The 19699-nt window shown below is 37.3% G+C and overlaps 3 protein-coding genes and 1 pseudogene across 3 annotated transcripts; 1 reads left to right on the top strand and 3 right to left on the bottom strand.

Annotated features, from left to right (window-relative positions):
• Window positions 1-3750: 3750 nt before the first annotated feature.
• Window positions 3751-9057, bottom strand: LOC141827375 (cell division control protein 48 homolog B-like). The gene is made up of 12 exons (XM_074714598.1): window positions 8777-9057; window positions 7497-7541; window positions 7040-7095; window positions 6791-6940; window positions 6623-6730; window positions 6409-6508; window positions 5921-6211; window positions 5666-5835; window positions 5093-5221; window positions 4572-4665; window positions 4409-4486; window positions 3751-4276 (listed from the first exon to the last, which is right to left on the bottom strand). Exons 1-12 carry the CDS (start codon window positions 8918-8920, stop codon window positions 3980-3982), a joined length of 1662 nt encoding a protein of 553 aa, XP_074570699.1. The 5' UTR covers window positions 8921-9057; the 3' UTR covers window positions 3751-3979.
• A 285-nt stretch (window positions 9058-9342) lies between these two features.
• LOC141825989 (pentatricopeptide repeat-containing protein At3g29230-like) lies at window positions 9343-11378 on the top strand (annotated as a pseudogene).
• A 63-nt stretch (window positions 11379-11441) lies between these two features.
• On the bottom strand, window positions 11442-13173 carry LOC141828568 (cyclin-A3-1-like). The gene is made up of 7 exons (XM_074716021.1): window positions 12847-13173; window positions 12519-12751; window positions 12281-12433; window positions 12166-12199; window positions 11944-12093; window positions 11727-11861; window positions 11442-11638 (listed from the first exon to the last, which is right to left on the bottom strand). The coding sequence occupies exons 1-7, from the start codon at window positions 13171-13173 to the stop codon at window positions 11567-11569; spliced, it is 1104 nt and encodes a 367-aa protein (XP_074572122.1). The 3' UTR covers window positions 11442-11566.
• A 1679-nt stretch (window positions 13174-14852) lies between these two features.
• LOC141827588 (uncharacterized) lies at window positions 14853-18004 on the bottom strand. The gene is made up of 2 exons (XM_074714877.1): window positions 17653-18004; window positions 14853-15121 (listed from the first exon to the last, which is right to left on the bottom strand). The coding sequence occupies exons 1-2, from the start codon at window positions 17956-17958 to the stop codon at window positions 15002-15004; spliced, it is 426 nt and encodes a 141-aa protein (XP_074570978.1). The 5' UTR covers window positions 17959-18004; the 3' UTR covers window positions 14853-15001.
• Window positions 18005-19699: the final 1695 nt, after the last annotated feature.

Consider the following 19699-nt stretch of genomic DNA (forward strand, 5'->3'; position numbering starts at 1 on the left):
GTTAGTATGAACGTACAAATTTACTTTGGATTACATTGAAGTAGGGACGAGCACAAGTTCAATTAAATTGAATAAATTAATTGAATCGATCAAATTTAAAAATTTAATTTAAAAAAAATTAATTAATTCGATTAACTCTGTTAGATTTTTATTTTAAAATTTTTTATTTAATTAAATCAAATAGATCGAATAAATCAAATTAATTAAAATAAAAAAATAATTTATAAATTTATAAATATGTATAATCCCTAATTTAGTAAATCTTTTATAATATTTTAAAAAATTAATTATTTTAGTTAATTCAATTGAAAATCAAATTAACTATAATATTTTATTGATTTGGTTTGCTCGATTTTTATTTAAAAATTTGATCAGTTTAATTAGTTAAAAAATTTTAGTTTGATTTGATTTCGATTAATTCAATTCGATTCGATTCGATTTAAACTGAAAACTCATTTGTAGTGTTCGCAACATTGCCTTCGAAGATATCTACAAGCTGTGCAGTGAGTAAAGTGGTTGGACATTGAATCTTAATAGATCTGTAAATATAGTGTTGAAATTTACCCTAGATTTATTTGGAGAAATTTTATCCCTATTATGGAAACTTCAACGTTAATGAACTGAGAAATATTCTTTGAATAATGCAATAAGAAAAAGAATATCTTTTCTTAAAAATAAGGAATAATTATGCAGAATGAATTAGATTTTTTTTAAAAAAAAATTAGGTATTTAATTTGTCAAATCGATTAATTTTAGATGTGATCGATTTGATTTCATGAAAATTTTTTATCGACTATCAAAATAAATTTGAAAAGTATGATTGAGTGATGATTCAACATCATGAGTAGTTAAAGCATTGTGGGCATGAAAGTTTTTTATCAACTATCAAGATAAATTTGAAAAGTGTGATTGAGTCATGATTTAGCATCATGAGTAATTCAAGCATTGTGGGTGTATGAGATATTTTGCATAGGATGCTATCTCTTATTAGGGATGATAATTTCTTTTAAATTGGATGAAAATTTTTGAATATGATTATGAAGATGAATCTAATAAAATTATTCATACATGATTGAAATACTTAATTAAATAATATATATCCATTAACTATTTTTTTCCATTTCAACTGATAATAAAAAAATAAAAATGATTTTTCTTTTTTTAATTTCTATTCTCATAATTTATAGATATTAATTCTATTTTTATTGAATTATATTTTTTCTAATATAATGTTAATTTTAACGATGGATATATATCTCGATGAGGATGAAAGTTGATAATTAAGATGAATAAAACAAATAAGGACTTTACTTTTTTTACCATAGCACCCAGCTCGGGGATGAAGAATGAATTAGAGAATCATTATTTAATGGCATTAGCACGCTAAAGTTTGTGTAATTTTCAATTTCTAAGAGAAAATGGCATTTCTAATATTCAATTTTCAATATTTATTCCTAAATTCTTTATCAATACTAACATATTTTTAGATAATAATAATAATAATCAGTATTTTGCGTGTTTATTCATAGGCTATTAATGTCGTATTATATGTGAAAATTTAGAAATAAAATAAGTTATTGGATAAATTTTGTTAAATATGTGAAAGATTATTAATTTTAGAAGATTCATTAAAATAAATAAAGTTTATGATAAATTTGGGAATTTATAAATAATAATCTATATAATAATAAACGGGTCGGGTTGATTTCGCTACTTAAGTCGCGACTCAAAGGCACGACGTGGCGTGCGACCAGAATATATCGCACGGCGTCGTATCACGCAATAGCGTACGGTCGCGACGCTGGAAGCGGATTTGGTTTCTTGGCGAAGGAAGGGGAAGCCGATCGAGGAAGAAGGAGCGATCGAAAGATTTCCATGGACGATTGGCTCCGAAGGGTTTATCGAGGGGATCCCGGCGTTCCCCACACCAATCCCGACAGCTACTTGCACGCCTGGATGGGTTCCTTCACCATCGCCGCCGTCTCTTGTTGCACCTCCGCCTCTTCCGGCCTCCGCAAACACATGAAGTCAGTCGTCCTCTCCTTTCCTTTCTCTATTTCCGTATATTTATTTTCATTTCACATTGATTTGATTTGTTGTTGCCGTTCGCTGGTCTGATTCCGCTTGTCCATGTTTATTGTGGCGTTAACTGGTACCTCCGGCGTATGGTAATTAGGAAACCTAAAACGGAATCCTTTTTTGCCTTTTGTAACATCATCATACCTTCTTCGGTCACATTATTGTTAGTTTTTGTATCTTTTCTTGGCAGTAATGTTCGTGTTGCCCTGTCAAGGTAGAAGAACCAATTTGCAAATAATTTCTTGTTGGATATGCACTAGGTTCTGTTGGGTGACAAGATTATGGGAAATATGGATTTTAATGAAGTAGAGCATTTCATTTTATACAAAGATAACAATAAGAAACATGATAACTCAGTGACTTTGCCTAAGAATTTGTTATTTTGATATCCATGTGCTACAATAAATGAATATCCATATCGTTTATCTAAGAGCTGTTTGTTAACCTACCTTCTTCAACAGTTGGAATGGAAGTTAGCTCCAGGATTCAAATCTATGATACAGGATTATATATGTATTTATGTTGTCTAGATCATAATTTGCATCTGGTTAGTCCCAGATGAAGTAGGAATTTGTAGTAAATTGGTGAGAATTCATTGGTCGTTGATAAAATTTGTGTTTTATTTTTATTTTTTCTTAGTTTTTCATCCCTTGTAACGAAGAACATATCTTCTGTTCCATATAGTAGTAGCATTTTGTGTGTTCAAAGTGATTTAGACTTTTATCTCCTCAATTGGGAGGGACAAAAAATTTCACTTTGTGACAAATGACACCCTGATGCAATAGCTATATCCTTGTTATAACATGGGATTCATTGTTAAATCTATTATCTACTATACAACATGTTGCAAATCTATTATATATTTTCACAAATAATTAATCTATCATGCGCTCTATAATTTTTAATGAATCTATCATGTGTTTACGAAATAACTTCAGTTTCTACATAAAAACAAAACTTGTCATCAGCGATCTCATATCCCAATTAGTTATATCATAACTTAGCTCATTCTTAACAGAGCTTTCTCTGCACGATAGATTTGTTACTTTTTATATAGTACATGATAAATTTGTTGTTTCTGAAAATACTTGATTGATTTCTATAAGTTACAAGTTTTGGAATTACGCGATAGATTTAGATTTAGTAATTATCCTAATATTCCATGCTTCCAACTGAACCTTGTTCTGTTTTTTCCTTCTACAGCTTGGATGACAAGGCCATGCAAATGGATCAAAACTTTTGGAGGAAAGTCATGGAGAAGAAGAAACAAGATCATAATTCATCAGTAATTCTCTTGGATTTTGACTTGCAAATTGTTCATCATTCTAATTGCATCTGGTTTATCTATTCTTGTTCTTTCCTCCATTTTAGTGCAATAGTAAGGACCTTGGAGCAAGCCGTAGCCGAGGCCGCTGATCTCAGTTACTCCTGCTAAAATTATCAGTAAACGTGGCCAAGCGTAACTAAAGCAAGGTCAGCAATGCAACCGAGTGGATGTTCTTGATAAAGCTGGAATGTTGTTAGCATTTAGAATGACTATTGCTTTTTCACTTGGCAACAAAATTTTCTATTTATTTAGCGCATAAGGTATTGTTTTGTTTCTGAATGACTTGGAGTCCTTTGCCCTTTTATAAGCTCTCGAAGTAAGTGGTGATCCATAGTCTCCTACTATATGTCGATTAACCATTATGAGCCTCATTGTTTTGTGTTGTTCTAACTCTCTTTTACACAATGACTTGTTCAAGATTGGGATCAAATTTGAGATGCAAAATGACACATACAATTAGTGTTTGGAGCAGTGAAATAGATATTCACCGAGCATGCTGATTGAACCAAGTCAACTGAATTGAGAGTTGGGCGGGCGACTCAACTATATGGTGTCGGATAAACAAATAAAAGTTTATCGATGGAACTTTGCCCTGGCATACTCATCGACCTTCGATTGAGTCAGCGAAGGCCTGAGAGAATCTCTTGCGATTTGGAAATGCCGGTTCCAGACAGATTCGGTAGATTTATCTTCTCTGAGTGCTGCGATGCCTGCCTCTCTACATAGTCCTTCAAGATCTGCACCAGTGAAAAGAGCAGTGCATTCTGCAATCTTTTGGAGATCGACATCTTCCCCTAGCTGCATCTGTTTTGTGTGGATACGTAATATTTCATGCCGGCCTTCGGCATCAGGTGGCGGTACATACAGCACCTAGAGCACAAACAAAATCGTTACATCGGAACTAAGAGATGCCACCGGCTCTAAAACCATGATGAAGAACAAGGAAAAACGATGCAAAATCTGTAGTTGAGGAAACAAGATGTGCAGGTTATGTGGGGATACCGAATCAAAACGACCAGGACGCAAAAGAGCAGCATCTATCGCATCGGGTCGATTTGTAGCAGCTAAGACAACAATTCCCTGTAAGTGGGAGGACATGAACCGAACAAATTAGCTACAGCTTGAGCACCATTAACCGAAGATAGTATGGCTGTTAGGGACTTACCGTAGCTTCCTCTAAACCATCCATTTCTGTCAATAAGGTAGTCAGTAGTCTTTCTCCAACATTGACATTACTACCTGAGTTTTCACCATGGCCGCTACCGAAACATCAACCAAACTTGAACATAAATGGTGGGCTAAAGAGTGTCATTACCAGAAAAAAAGGTAAAGTGTATTCAATCGCGAAAAAAAAACTGGCAACAGCCATTACTTGTGCTGTCTAGTGTGTCTTTTGGTTGTCATTGTTTTTCTTTCGAACAGAAACTAGTGTTCTAAAGGCAGAGCAACCATGTGGATATATTTCAAGAATCCTTGTAAGACTTCAGATTACGACTAAACCTAGATTATGTGCATATATGAGAGAAAGGACGTGGAGATGGGGTGGAAAAGCACCTTTAACTGAAAACTATTCACCTGCATTACCTAGTCTTGAGGGGAAATTTCAGAATTCTTTTCAAAGGAATGTGAGATCATCAAGTCATTGTATCCTAAATGGTTGCTGCGATTATCGAAATGTATGTTTACCGTTTTGGAGCAATGGAATCGACCTCATCGAAGAAAATGATGCTAGGTGCAGCAAGACGTGCCTTCTGAAATATTCTCCGCAACAATGCTTCCCCTTCTCCAACATACTTGGAATACAGCTCCGCACCGCTGCACAATAACTAAAATTTATCCAAAGATATAGATGTAAAAGATCAATCAAAAGAGACCTGTCCATTCCATATACAGAAATATGCGAGCCTATTTCTATTCGTTAATTCCATCTAAATAAGATAGCTAAATAAAATAGAGTGGGCATATGAACTATGTTCCCATAGACTTCATTGCAATGCAACTACAAGCACTGGTCTTCCAAAGAAGTATCAAAAAAAAAAAAAATCTAGGTTTAACTATATGGACAGTAATCCAATTGAGAAAAGAGGCTTTGATCCCGACGAATATAGGAAGACTCCAGGGGGAAAAGAATTCGGCAAGTAAAACATTCTATAGATGCAGTGTTGATTACTGTTTTGATTGCTTTGCAATAACAGATTTACGGCACCGAAATTGAAGTGTATCAGTCAAAAAATGGATTCATTGAGATGTAAAGGTAACCTCAAGGAAAAGAATGAAGCTTGGGAAGCAGTGGCTGCAGCCTTGGCAAGGGTGGTCTTTGAGCACCCTGGTGGCCCATGTAACAGAACTCCTCGAACTGGTGAGATTCCTAATCTTGCAAATGCATCAGCATGCTTAATAGGCCACTCCACTGCCTGTTTATGTTTTTTCTGTTTCAAACAAGACCATTCGCCGACCTAGTTAGATAATGATGCTAGGTAAATATTTGATAGATTGAAAAACAATGGATTTAACCTTCAAATCTTTTAATCCTCCAATATCATCCCATGACACTTTTGTGACCTCCTTAGTGACACCTTTTGTTACACTTGGACAAACCTCAGATCTAGCAGACTCCCAATCTTCCATCTTTATGATAATCGTGGCTCCATCTCCACCAGGAATTGTTCCTGACAATCTGCGATGCGCAAACCTAGAAGCCTCTCGGACAAGGGCCTCTAAATCAGCGCCAACATAGCCATTACAGGAGGCAGCAATTGCTTGCAGATCAACATTGTCATCCAGTTGAAAATTCTTGGAGTAGAGCTGAATAAAATTATATCAAAATAACTTGTAAAGATAAGGCTAACACATCTGTCAATTTACAAAACAATGTCGGGACACTGGCAAGAAAACCTTCAAACAACCTACCTACCTAGAGAGAGTAATTGCATGAATTTTTAGTTAAGTCTAGCAAGATATCAAACAAGAGTTTTGTCAGGAAATATACAATCAAACCATACCTCAAGAATCTGAAGACGTTCTTCCATTGTCGGAAGTGTAACTTCAATCTCTGAGTCAAAGCGCCCAGGCCTGCGCAATGCTGGATCGATTCCATCCACTCTATTGAGACATGATTAAGCAAGCAACTCTCTTAGTTTCATAAAACAAGACAATTTGCACAGATGCAAAAGTACACAAAATAGTTGTAGTTAATACTCCCTGCCTAACACTAACCTGTTAGTGGATGCTACAACAACTATGTGGGGGAGAGATTTGGATCGAGACTTATTTCCATCCATCAAAGTAAGAAGCTGACCTACTATTCGAGTTTCTTGTTCTCTCCTGCCCAAACTAAGGTCAATCCACAGCCAGAAAAAATATAATACTTTAGACACGAGATACCTCGAACTGCGATGGGGACATATGGCATCAATTTCATCAATGAAAATGACAGATGGCTTCCCTGATGAAGCATATGAATAAGCCTTAGTAAATGCTTCTCTTAAGAACTTTTCACTTTCTCCAGCATATGATTTATGAACAGAATATGGACTGCAGAGAATACACACATGAGAACGAAAAGAACAACATATATATAAGGCGAGAAAGTAAATGCTCAGCCTTGTTTCTTTATAGACTCTTCTACTTTACCTGATCATAGTCAAATGTCCATCACATTCGTGAACAATAGCTTTCACCAGACTAGTCTGAGACATGGAAAATATCAAATAGGTAAAGTGAAACTACATCCCAATAGCTTTGACATAGGAAGATCATAGACAAGTGTCCAATTGTACTACTGGCCTACAAACACTAAATCAACTCCAGCATATTGCACTATGCCCAGTTTGAAATAAACATAGAAAAGTAATTTTTTTACCATGTCATCAGTAGTTTCATGATAAATCAGCCTACACTAACACCACCACAAACTTTTTTCACCATAGTAATTGCATTCTATTAGGCCAACATGATAGAGAAAATCCATAACTCCCAAAATCTATCATTTGTTTTTTGTTTAACCGAGAGAGAAACAATGTTAAAAATGCCACAAGAAGTAATTATACAGGTAAAAGGACTACTTTGAGTAGAAGAGGTGATTGGTTACCTTTCCGGTGCCTGGTGGACCATAAAGAAGCAACCCTCTCGGCCACTGCAAGATGTTGCAGAATAAGCTAAGAAAGGAAGAAGATAGAGTTCACTGATAATAAAACTAGTGATCTCCCAAAGGTCAAATTGCAATGTATTTGATAAAGACTGGTTACATGATTTAAACCCCTAAATATGAATAGTTTTATTTAAATAATTAATTTCATCTAGATATATTCATAAGATTAGGTATGACTTAGACTAGGCTATATTTTATTTTATATAATGCTCATCCTCAAGCTAAAGCATAGATAATGTCTATCCTGTTACAAAATTAGAATAAATATCCTAAAGAAACCATGATCGTTGAAAGTTCCATCAACATTGACACTAGGTGAGTGGCATTGAAAGCATTTCAAACGACTTGATGTTAGTCGTTCTTCGCCTCAATAAGTGATAAAAGGGCAGTAGCGAGAGGCACTTTAGACAACAATATCGGTCAATTTATCCACTTGAGTAAAAAATAGGTGATTGATTAAAGTGATTGAGTTGAGAGAGACATAATCTTTGTCATCATTGATACTACGCATGTAGTGCAATAGTGTAAAGGAAGTAACACATGGGCAGTGGCATTCGTGAAGCATGCATTAGTCACACCAATGTTCTGCTCTACTTCACGCAATTCCTACGCTTGGTTTATTACAAAGAAAGAAAAATAAAGGTGAGGGGTGGAGGAAGGTCACTAAATCGGTCTCCCCCTATCGTTCACTTGATCTTCTTTTTTCTCCACTCATTCTTGATGTGTGTCTCAAAGACATATTTTTTCATATGCATCCTGATCACACACGCTGACACTACAGGCCATATTGCTTTCTTTATGTTTTGTTGCACTTCATGCATGACAACAACGATGACAAAAATTGTATATCCTTCTCAATCTCTTCTCATGCTTCAATTGCTCTAACGCTAGAGGTTTCATCACCTACTTTCCTCTCAAGCGAAAAAATAGATCAATAACAGATCATCTAGTGTCTCTCGTTGTTGCCCCGTCATCACTTAGCCAGAAAAATAACCGATATTGAGTCGTGTAAAGTGTTTTCATTGCCGTCTACTAACCTTCGGTTCACATCGATGAAAATTTTCAAACATTATACTTCTGCACAGATTGCTTTTCTAGTCTATGTAACAAGCTAGGCATATATAAAATTTGTCTCTAGCATAAGGGGCAATGGTAGAATCTATATATAATACAAAATTTCTTCTTACAAGGCACAACAAAAGATGAGGGAAAGAAGCTACCTTGAGCCCAAGTTCGCGCGCTTCCTTGGCATAGATAAAAGGATACACTATAAGCTCTCGAAGGGCTTGAATGGCTCTGCTATTACCAGCAATTTCATCCTCAGCTCTCCAAACTCCCTCCTTTTTGCTGCCGTTTCCCTCCATCACAGAAGAGGAGGTAGTTCGCTAGCGAAAGAGGGAAAGCGAGGAAATCAAGCTACGGGACGGAATCAGCCAAGGGAGATAAGGGATGGAGGGGAGGAGGAGGAGGAGAGCGACGCGAGGGTGAAAAGAAAAGGCGGCTCAGGGCGGCGGCTCCGTCGGCTTGCTCCCGGGCGTCCGCTCTATGTTTTGTAACCCAGCGAGCGGTTACGATTTTGTTATAAAGCAAATCGGATTGCAACGGATCCGCTTCGTTATTGCAACGGATTTCTAATAAACGGGTATTTGTGGATACCGATCCGTTTTTTATCCCTTCATTTCTCGCTCGTGTCCCTCCGTGGAGCCGATCGCTTCGTCCGGCGAAGAAAAGGTAGAGTCACGTCGACGAACCCGAGCGCCGCTCGCGGCGAAGCTTCGCCCCCTCCATGTCCGTACTCGCCCTCCGCCCGCCTCAGTGGACTTCGCACCGCCGCCGCCTCGAGCAGAAGCTCGTCGACCTCCACCGCTGCTCCGACTACGACCACCTGCGCCAAATCCAGGCTCAGATCCTCAAGGCTGACCTGACCTCCACCGAGACCTCTTCGTCGCCCCTAAGCTCATCTCCGCCTACTCGCTCTGCCGCCAGGTCCTCCTCGCCGTCGCCGTCTTTCGCCAGGTCCCCTTCCCCAATGCCCACCTCTACAACGTCCTCATCCGCGCATTCGCCGACAACTCCCAGCCTTCCTTGGCCTTCTCCACATTCACTCAGATGCAGAAAGATGGCATTTTTCCTGACAAATTCACCTACTCGTGCTTACTTCGAGGCTGCTCCGGCACCTCCTTCGCCCGCGTTCAAATGATCCACTCTCATGTCCTAAAGTTTGGGTTTTTATCAGACATCTTCGTTCCCAACGCTCTCATTGATTCATACTCCAAGACTAGCACTGCAGGCTTCGCGGAAGCTAAGAAGGTATTCGATGGAATGCCCGAAAAGGATGTTGTATCGTGCAATGCTCACCGGAGCAGTTAGAGCCGGAGAGCTCACGGAGGCCCGCCAGCTGTTCGAAGATATGCCAGAGAGGGATATCATCAGCTGGAACACTTTGTTGGATGGACTTGCTAAAGCCGGTGAGATGGAGAGTGTTTTTGACTTGTTCAGTAGAATGCCTGAGAGGAATGTGGTGTCATGGTCGACGATAGTGTCAGGACATTGCAAGGCAGGGGACCTGGGAACGGCGATGGCTCTGTTCGATAAAATGCCTGTCAAAAACTTGGTCAGTTGGACCATCATCATAACTGGATATGCGGAGAAAGGGCAAGCAAAGGAGGCCTCTCGCTTGTTGTATCAGATGGAGGAATCAAACCTCGAATTACATGTTGCCGCCACTGTAAGCATATTGGCTGCTTGTGCTGAATCTGGCTTGCGTTCCCTTGGCAAAAAAATTCATTCCTATGTGAGAAGAAGTAAACTGATAGTGTCTACTCATGTATCAAATGCGCTGATCGATATGTACTCCAAATGTGGCTGTATCAACAAAGCCTGGAGTGTGTTCAAAGAATTGGTTGACAGAGATTTAGTGTCCTGAAATTGTATGATCCAAGGGCTAGCCATGCATGGGCATGGAAAGAGAGCTCTGTCTCTGTTTGCCCGGATGAAGATGGAAGGCATCAGGCCTAATGCTGTGACATTCATCGGCGTTCTTTGTGCTTGCACACACATGGGGCTGGTCCAAGATGCTCGCTCTTTCTTTTACAGCATGGAAACAGACTATGGGATTGTACCCCAGATTGAGCACTATGGTTGTATGATCGATGTTTTAGGGCGCATTGGGCTTCTTCATGAGGCATTCCACCTCGCAAAGACAATGCCTTATGAGCCCAACGCAGTCATATGGGGCTGCCTTTTGAATGCTTGCAGACTACATAACAATGTTGGTCTTGCAGAGGAGGCAGTTAATGAGTTGGTAAAATTTGAACCTTCTGATGCCGGGAATTATGCGATATTGTCAAACATTTATGCAGCTGCGAGGCAATGGGAAGGAGTGGCAAAGGCAAGGACCAAAATGAAAGGTACAGGAAGGCCAAAGCCAGCAGGCTCAAGCTGGATCGAGCTCGGGGATACAGTGCACGAGTTCACTGCAGGGGATAGAAAACATCCACAAACAACTAGAATCTTTAAGATGCTCGATAAGTTGAGCCATCACATTGCTCAAGTTGGCTATGCTCCAAAGGAGGCTCACCTTTGCAACACTTGAGGACACGAGAAATAAGATGGTGATTTCTGTTCTTGATGTAGGGAAGAAACAAAGAATTTATTTCTGAAAAATATTCACAGCATTGTTTTCCACTATAATTTTTCCACATAAATCATGCTATTAATTAATTTCTTATATTCATACAGGATCGAGCTTGATGTGAGGTTACCCATCTATAATACCCTTGATTCTTGAAAAGGGATTCCCTCAGTTACAAACAAAACTGCAATCAAGAAAAACAAAATCTCTTCTTCAACATTAAAGGCTGATGGTTCATCTGGTAAACGATCAGATTAAGACATCAACAGCAACAATATCACTCCGAGCAATCATTTCAAGCTCTCTGCTTCACTCGATCACAGGGAAGTGGCAATGTTCCTGAGAACTGGAAACAGTAAAGCATTTCTCAGAGACACTATTCGTTAGGCTCCTCAAAGTAGATTGCAGGTACATCAGCAGAAGGAACCAATGAAGACACACACTTGAACTGTAAAAAGAACACTAGTTAAAACAGAAGGCTTATGGTAACCACAACAGCTGCATAGATACACTTTTACCTAATTAGATAAACTTACCCTGTGCTGATTGTATTTATCTCTGATAGCAGTCAAGTCAGGAGCTTTGTTTTTCAGTTGCAGATCGAGTAGAGCATGGATGCAATCCTTCAGGTCCACTCCATTATAGCCAGTGCACTCAATCAATTTTTTGCTCTGCAAAGCAAATGAATGGTTTGGTTCTCAGCAAAATTTAGCTATAACATAGATCTATATCTATCTCAAGTATGTGTCTTACCCAAGGATGCCTTTTTGCATCAATGGTGTATCTAGAAACAAAGACAACTGAAGAAGCAACTAGAGATGGCAAAAATCTGAGGCATCCATAATCCAGCAAGCTCAATTCAGCAATGTAACAACTCAAGAACTGTAGCTTGAGAGGTGGATACTGCATGAGTTTGAAGAACCATCAGCAAATTTTATAACATAGTATTGTAACATTTTTTCATAAGATGCTCACTTTTTCATCTTCCTGACCAGCCTGAGAAAAGATCCTAGAACAAGGAATTAAGGGATCTAATTAGATGCATACACAATGACTACAAGGTAAAAGTCCAAACAGACAAAATCAGTACCACAGGAAAGTGCTGATGGTAGGATTTCCCAACTCAAATTTGAAACAATTTAGCATGTCTCTCTCCATTTTCAGAACTTGTTCCTTGGTGTAAGTATTATCCGTGATGTCGCAAAATTCATTGACAGTGGGCTGATCGACCTCTTCATACTTGCTGCATTTTTTTCTCCTTTTATAAGTAAATCAAAAATGAATACCAGCCGAATGGCAACCAGTAAAGAGAGGCTGTTGGAACTTACGAGGCAATGAACATGGAGGTCACGCCAAGGAGTTGCAGATTCTGCCTTGTGACGGCGTTGAAAGAGAGGAATCGATCAATGTACGAGACGGAGAGGTAAACGGTATCAGATAGCAGCTTGTATTCCTCTGCTACCTCAACAAGCCAATCCACCAGAACCGCCCTCATATTGGCGTTGATGTCCTTCTGAACTGTCGCCATGTAGTTTGCCACTGGCCTGTTCTTGGCAACAACCTGGGAATTCAACGAAGGCAGCGACAAGTATCGATTTACCTTTGCAAAAAAAGCTGTTTTTTCTGTGCAAAAAAAAATGTTGGTAAGAGCTTAACCTCCTTAGATCTGAGGTAGCGATGGATGTCCGAATCGTAAGGCGCATTGTTTCCGGAACCCGGTTCCGACGAGTCTGAAGTCACCGCCGGAGCAAGAACGGAGTTCTGCTCCTCCCTACTCCGACGCTGCAAATTGGGCCTGTGAAGCGGCGGGGTGGGGGGATTGGGTATGAGGAGAGGGTCGGCGTTGGAGAGGAAGGGAAGATCGACCAGCTCGACGCGCATCTTTTTGGCCGGGTGAGGGTGGGCGTCGGAGGTAAAGGCGACGGCTCTCTGGGAGGCGGCGAAGGGGGTGAGGTGAAGGGCGTAGTTCTCCTTGTCCGCCATGGATGATTCTGACCGACTTGCTCGCTCTTGCTAAACCTTGACGGAGGAGGTAGGGACGCGAAGAGGAATCCAGAGAAGGGAACGGGGAAGATGGGGAGGGGGCGAGCGCCGCGAGAAAACCGCGGGGTTTTGCATAGACAGAAAACCGCGCGCCATTTTTTAAAAGAAAAAGTCAGAAGAGTAAAAATTTAATTAAACTTAATAAATTATTTAAATCGATCAAATTTTAAAATTTAATTTAATTATTTTAAAATTTTAATTATTTTTAAAAAAAATTAATTAATTCGATTTTAATTGTAAAATTTTTTATTTCATTAAATCGAATAAATTAAATTAATTGAAATAAAAAATACTTTTTAAATTTTTAAATAAATAAATTTATAATTTTTTAACTAATTAATAAATTATTCATAATATTTAAATTTTTTAATTATTTCAATTAATTCGATTAAAATTTTAATTAATTAATATTTTATCAATTTAATTTATTTAATTTTTATTTAAAAATTTATTTCAATTAATTAAAAAAATTTAATTCAATTTAATTTTAATTAATTTGATTCGATTTTATCGAATACTCAATCTTAATCAAAACTTATTCATCAATTTTCATAGAAAATTTTTTTTACAAAAAATCTAGAAAATCTCTAACTTGATTTTCATAAATTCATAAGAAAATAATCTAGTAAATTGATCAGAATAGTTGCTATTGTAATCCTTCTAATTATATTAGAATGACAATTTTATAATTGATTAAAAGAATTGACGATTTAATTTAAAGTGATATAATAATATTTTGCTTTCGCTGTGCGTTTCTTAAAAGGGCAAAAAAAAAAAACATTTGTAAAATTAAAAGACACCTCAGTACGAACCATCCAAAATACGTCATTATCTAAAATGCTCAACTAACTTCTACGAATTATAAAAACTAATTATTGAATTCTACACCAATAATTTTATATCATTTTAATTTTACTTAGAGAATAATAACATGAGTAAAATAATGAATAAAACAAATGATATAAATCTCATAATACTCATTATATTTCATGATCAAACATAAAAAAATTAACATACAACTTCTACAACATCTAACACCTGCCTACTAACTTCTACAACTTATAAAAGTTAACAAATAACTATTACAAAAAAAAATAAGAGTAAAAATAATTAGAGTAATTCATGTTAGATAGAGATATCTATTTGACTTTAATTGAAAATAAAATATTCATGTGACTTTAATTGAAAATTAAGACACCATCTTGATTTCTATCCAAAAGAAAATAGCTTATCAAAATTGTTCTACACTATGAACTAACATTTTGGTAACAAAACAAAAAATATTAGAGGATGTTCCAATATCAATAAAACCCTGAATGACATTTAAACAAAAAAGATATTAAGGCAAAATTTATATAAAAAAAGGCATTATAAACGAGAGACGAAAGTAAACGGCATCTAGTTTACGATAATCTGGCTAAAAAAGCTGCAACAGATGTTCAAAAGAATGTAAACAAAGCAAGTTAGCAGCTTGGGGTTTTACAGTGTTATGTTATTCAGTGGCAAGGTTTATGATCGAAAGCTACAAACGAAGATATCATACTTACAAAACTAGCCAGCCAACAATCGCCGCAGACATGAGAATCTAAAGTAAGGCAGAAGCAAATTGAGGATCAGGATTAGCCATACAACTAAGTCGATAAGATAAAACGGTATTTTAAGTCATTAGCATAGGAAAATGGGATTAATAACTTGTTGGTCCATGGAGAAGTTATGACGAGCTTATAGTCATCCATATACCAAAACTAGCTAATGTCATAGTACTTTTTCATTTTGCAAAGTGAGGGGAAATCAACCCCGCAATTTCCAGAAACCCGACACGATCTTTCCCACCGAAAATAGCTTTTAGTTTCTCATCGCATATAATTACCTTCTTGTCATTTGGATCCTGCGAAACAAATCTTACATTAGATAGCAGTTCAATAGGAAATTAATATCAGTTAGAAGCTTGGCAGAATCTATTTAAACCTCCACAAATGATTAGCGAGAGAGAACATAGTAAGGATCACCTATATTATGATATTTATGAAGATCAACTATAGTAAACAAGGATCAAGGATCAATCCTAATTCTACTAGACGTTGCAAATGTTTAGTGCAAATTCTTGATTTAATTGGAAACATGATTTAATTGAAATAAACACAGGTTCATTATAATGCAAATTCATCTTGAATTATAAAAATGTTACCAAACAACCTTGTTCTGATGACATACTTAAAGACCTCAATATGCAAAACATTAATTGAATTCCATTGCCTAACTATGAATTTTAAGACATAAAAGACATACAAATGAAGGTATATGTATTGCTCTTATGTTCCAAGAGGAACACCACATACGAGACTAAAATATGTATTCTTGAAGGCAGCACATTGGCATCATGTGACCATTTGCATATTCAAAGCATTATAGAATAGGCTGCCACTGCACCAGATTTCTATCAAACTGTGGTATGTGTCCGTGTAGTATGCAAAATCTTACCCTTGCAACCAAAGAGATTATATCTATGACTTCCTACGTTTCAATCTTCCAATAGTCTGTTTCAGTAACTACAAAAGGTAATCATTCATCATTTTGCATGGACTTCATTTGGCATAGCAACCCCAAAAATGTAATCATTTGAATTTTTATACAAATGTTACTTAAAGCCAATCCCTGTGGTATTATGTGTGTTTTAACCAAAAACAATCCCCAATATTCTATACTTCAAAATGATTAATCTGGCAATCCAAACCCATATATCTATCTCAGTGCTAAAGTTTTAAAGATGGCTAAAAATTTTATGAACTTTTCTTAAGATTTCTTAAGCAATGCAAAAAATATGAGCTTTTCATGTCACAGAACATGCAGCATATTTTCCCCAAGCCTTCATTTTCATTCTATGAATTGCATCGCCTGATAGCAAAATATTATAGTTTCCTCCAATTCCAAACAGGTAACAAGAAGTAGATGTTTCAATTTATGATTGGCATCATCGCTCTCACAGAACACAATAGCCCATAACATTTCAGAATATTGCTAACTGGGATGTCTAATCTATTAAGACTTATATCCTACTGTTGTTACATAGTGATTGATCAACAAATTCATGAATTTCATGAGGTCCTGAATATTACCAGGAGAATGGCCATTGTCATTCAAGGTTGAACTAGAATTTCATAATCATAGTATAATGCATTGTCAAGAAACACATACAAATTTCCTATAAGCTAACCTCCACCTATTATTAGTAATGAAAGACAATATTAAGATGCAGGCTTATTTCATTTTATATTGACAAAATAAGTGAAAACACAAACAAATATAAAACAAGTCATGTAAGCACCAATGCTTCAATAACATACCAACTCAAAACTTAATCTAAAAATATATTGTTTTGTAAGAGCATCTCAGAAAAACTTTGTCCAACATCAAATCTCTAAAAATATAGCACAAGAAAGTTCCAGCAGCAGTACTATCCTTCCTCTGATAATCAACGTAGCATTGTTCATTTATATATCAACACCTCTATTCACATTCAGATCTCAAGAATGTTGTTACACTCGCACATCTGACTTTCAGAAAAATGCTATATAACTCCCTCACCCTATCAAAGGAAATATAATCTATCAGAACATCCCTCCAAACTTTACTATGAGAAATTTGCCACTTCACAAAAGCATTTTCTTTCAAAGTCCTACAGGATTCAACTTACAAGTTAAGAGAATGGACTTAAAAAACATAACTTCATAACAGAGAATAAGAATGACCACTGTGTTTAAAAAGCAAGTGCATAGAGATATTATTGATGGTCTCTCAATGAGATTGACCCCTGCTCACAGGCACATAACTGTCATGCTCTCCCAAGCATAATACACCTAATATAGGGAAGTATGCAAATGCCATGACATCACCTTGGGCTGCATTATAGCAAAGGGAATTTTTTTCCTACCAGGAAAGCTTTGGTCTTCAAGGAAAGTGTAAGGTGAGATTTTGCTTGTTTTTTCTACCAATATTAAAACATGTATAGGAATGATTAAAATGGCTTTGGCACATGGTGACAGCCGCAGCTTCTCCAAGTTTCTTTGTATGTTTGCAATCCTATCATCTAAGTCTCTTTGTGCTATTCAGTAGAGATGATACCAACAAGTGATGTTGGAGTGCTCTCAACTCAGAAAATTAGCATATCATGCATGGATCTAAGACTACTAATAAAATACTAAGTTATTTTGTGCCTGTCTAGTGCAACCTCAGATATAACTTGTTCAGCAAACATATAAACAAATCACAGAAAAAAATGCATGCTTAATCTGTATCAGTACGGCTAGAACAGAAGTGTATAGTCAGATCAAGGACACCTTCAGCAAAGACGCTAACACGAAACACAACTACGATTTTCGTAAAGTACGTAGGGAAGGCAAAAAGAAGGGCAGTAGCAACCTGAAGGTTGTGCTCCTTGATGTAAACCCAAATGAGCTTGAGGGCTTGGGTGCGGGGGATTTCCGGCACGCCGACAAGCGCCTGCATGGCAGGAGAGACAGGACGGGGCTTGGTGATGCCCTTTGCGGGCCTCACTCCCGCTGCAGCGCCAGGTTTGGAGGAGGAGGCCGCTCGAACGAATGGCACCGGCGCGGCTGGCCGGGTGGAAACGAAGGCCACGGAGACAGCAGACCAGCGGCACAGACGGCGGTCCGTAGTCGCGAAGGAGGACGCCGAGAGGCCACCGGAGGGGCAGGTCACTGCCATGGGAGAAGGGAATCGAAAGAGTCGCCCGCCGCTGAGAACACGACGAGTGGAGTGGATAAGAAAGGAAGAAGAGAAGAGAAAAATATCAAAACAGCGCCCCCATGTTTGATTAATTACAAAAGGATTAAGATTATCAACGCTAATTATTTCATAAAAAAAGCGTCCCTTTTTTAAAAACAATAAAATAACACCCATTATATTTTTTATTTCAAAAACTATTTCACTATTTAGGAACCATTAAATAGCTATTACAACTATTTAATTTTAATTAAATTTATTAAATTGATTTTTAAAAATTATATAAGTATAATATTTTTATCAAATTAAATCAGTTTAATTATAAAATATTATTTAAGATAAAAAAATATAATAGAGTGTTGTTTAATAGAAGTGCCCAATTAAATTAATCTTTTTTAAATCCGTTCGATGTAATAATCCGTTAATTAAGAGGTGATAGCGATGTGAAATTGTTAAGAATCATTTTAAGCCCACATGAAGGCGACCGGACTCGATACATGATGTGAAATATTTCTTTCACTAATATAGATGCCTTCAAGATTTTGTAGCACCTCCACACTAGGGATGACAACGGGTTCGGGGATTGGCGGGGAAGTCTTCTCCATCCCTGTCCCTGAAACCCAAACCCATATAGCATCCCCGTCCCCATCCCCGTCGGGTATCATAATTTAAATATCATCCCCGTCCCCGTCGGATTTCGGGTATCCAGCGGGTTTCGGAGATCCCCACAGATTTCGGAGGTAGTTTTCCCCGCGGGTATTTCCATGGGTATCCCCATACCCATACCCATCCCCATCCCCGTCATGACATATTTAAAAAGTATTTTTTAAAATTTATTACTTTTTTATTAATTAAAAAAAAGAAAATATTATTTATTTTAGAAATAATGAAACTATAATAATCAAACAAGTAATTACCAATATGACTTATTTTTTCATTTGATATAAGGATATAATCAAATTAATGAATCTCAATGAATGAAATTATCAAAGTCGGGTTCGGGGATGGGGATGAGAAATTTTTGGAATACCATCCCCGCTTTCCGAGATTCAGGGATTCCCCATCTCCATCCCCGCTTTCTCAGATTCGGGGATTCCCCGGTCAAAATGGGATCGGGGAACGGATTCCCCATCGGGTCCGGGTCTAATTGTCATCCCTACTCCACACCGAGAAAATATTTCATCTTTTCCAAATCAGTCATATCAAATTCAAGTTTCATAGAATTCTTGAATTTAACAAACATACGTTCATCAGAGCCAGTAAAAATTAAATGATCAACATATAGGCTAACAATCAGAAATTTACCTTCATCTCCCAATTTGATGAATAATGTATGTTCACAATTGCATCTTTCAAACCCTTCTTTGACAAAATATGCTTCAATTCTGCTGTACCATGTTCGAGGAGCTTGTTTAAGGCCATATAACGCCTTTTTCAACTTGTACACCTTATACTCTCCGCCTTTCTTCTCATAGCCCTGCGGTTGCTCAATAAATATTGCTTCATTTAGTTCTCCATGTAAAAAAGCGCTTTTGACATCAAGCTGGTATAAACTCCAACTATTTTGAGCCGCCAAAGCAATTATCATTCGAATCGTATCTCACCTAGCCACAGGCGCAAATACCTCAGTATAATCTATGACATGCTGTTGAGTATACCCTTTTGCCACCAATCGGGCCTTGCATTTGTCAACCTCGCCATTTGCATTGAGTTTAGTTTTGTA

This window comes from Curcuma longa, chromosome 4, assembly GCF_044706935.1.
Source record: "Curcuma longa cultivar G26 ecotype Majalengka, Jawa Barat chromosome 4, ITB_CL_G26_1.1, whole genome shotgun sequence".
Classification (NCBI taxonomy): domain Eukaryota; kingdom Viridiplantae; phylum Streptophyta; class Magnoliopsida; order Zingiberales; family Zingiberaceae; genus Curcuma; species Curcuma longa.

What these genes read in the sequence shown, in the direction of transcription:
- LOC141827375 (XM_074714598.1), bottom strand. Translation starts at nt 8,920, where the DNA reads ATGGAGGGAAACGGCAGCAAAAAGGAGGGAGTTTGGAGAGCTGAGGAT. An exon ending in GATTCCATTGCTCCAAAACG is followed by an intron (nt 4,666 to 5,092) that starts GTAAACATACAT and finishes ATGTTTCGGTAG; the next exon opens with CGGCCATGGTGAAAACTCAG. An exon ending in GTCCTGGTCGTTTTGATTCG is followed by an intron (nt 4,277 to 4,408) that starts GTATCCCCACAT and finishes TTTGTGCTCTAG; the next exon opens with GTGCTGTATGTACCGCCACC.
- LOC141828568 (XM_074716021.1), bottom strand. Translation starts at nt 13,173, where the DNA reads ATGGCGGACAAGGAGAACTACGCCCTTCACCTCACCCCCTTCGCCGCC. An exon ending in ACCTCCATGTTCATTGCCTC is followed by an intron (nt 12,434 to 12,518) that starts GTAAGTTCCAAC and finishes AAAAAAATGCAG; the next exon opens with CAAGTATGAAGAGGTCGATC. An exon ending in ATGCAAAAAGGCATCCTTGG is followed by an intron (nt 11,862 to 11,943) that starts GTAAGACACATA and finishes TTTGCTTTGCAG; the next exon opens with AGCAAAAAATTGATTGAGTG.
- LOC141827588 (XM_074714877.1), bottom strand. Translation starts at nt 17,958, where the DNA reads ATGGCAGTGACCTGCCCCTCCGGTGGCCTCTCGGCGTCCTCCTTCGCG. An exon ending in TCAAGGAGCACAACCTTCAG is followed by an intron (nt 15,122 to 17,652) that starts GTTGCTACTGCC and finishes TTTGTTTCGCAG; the next exon opens with GATCCAAATGACAAGAAGGT.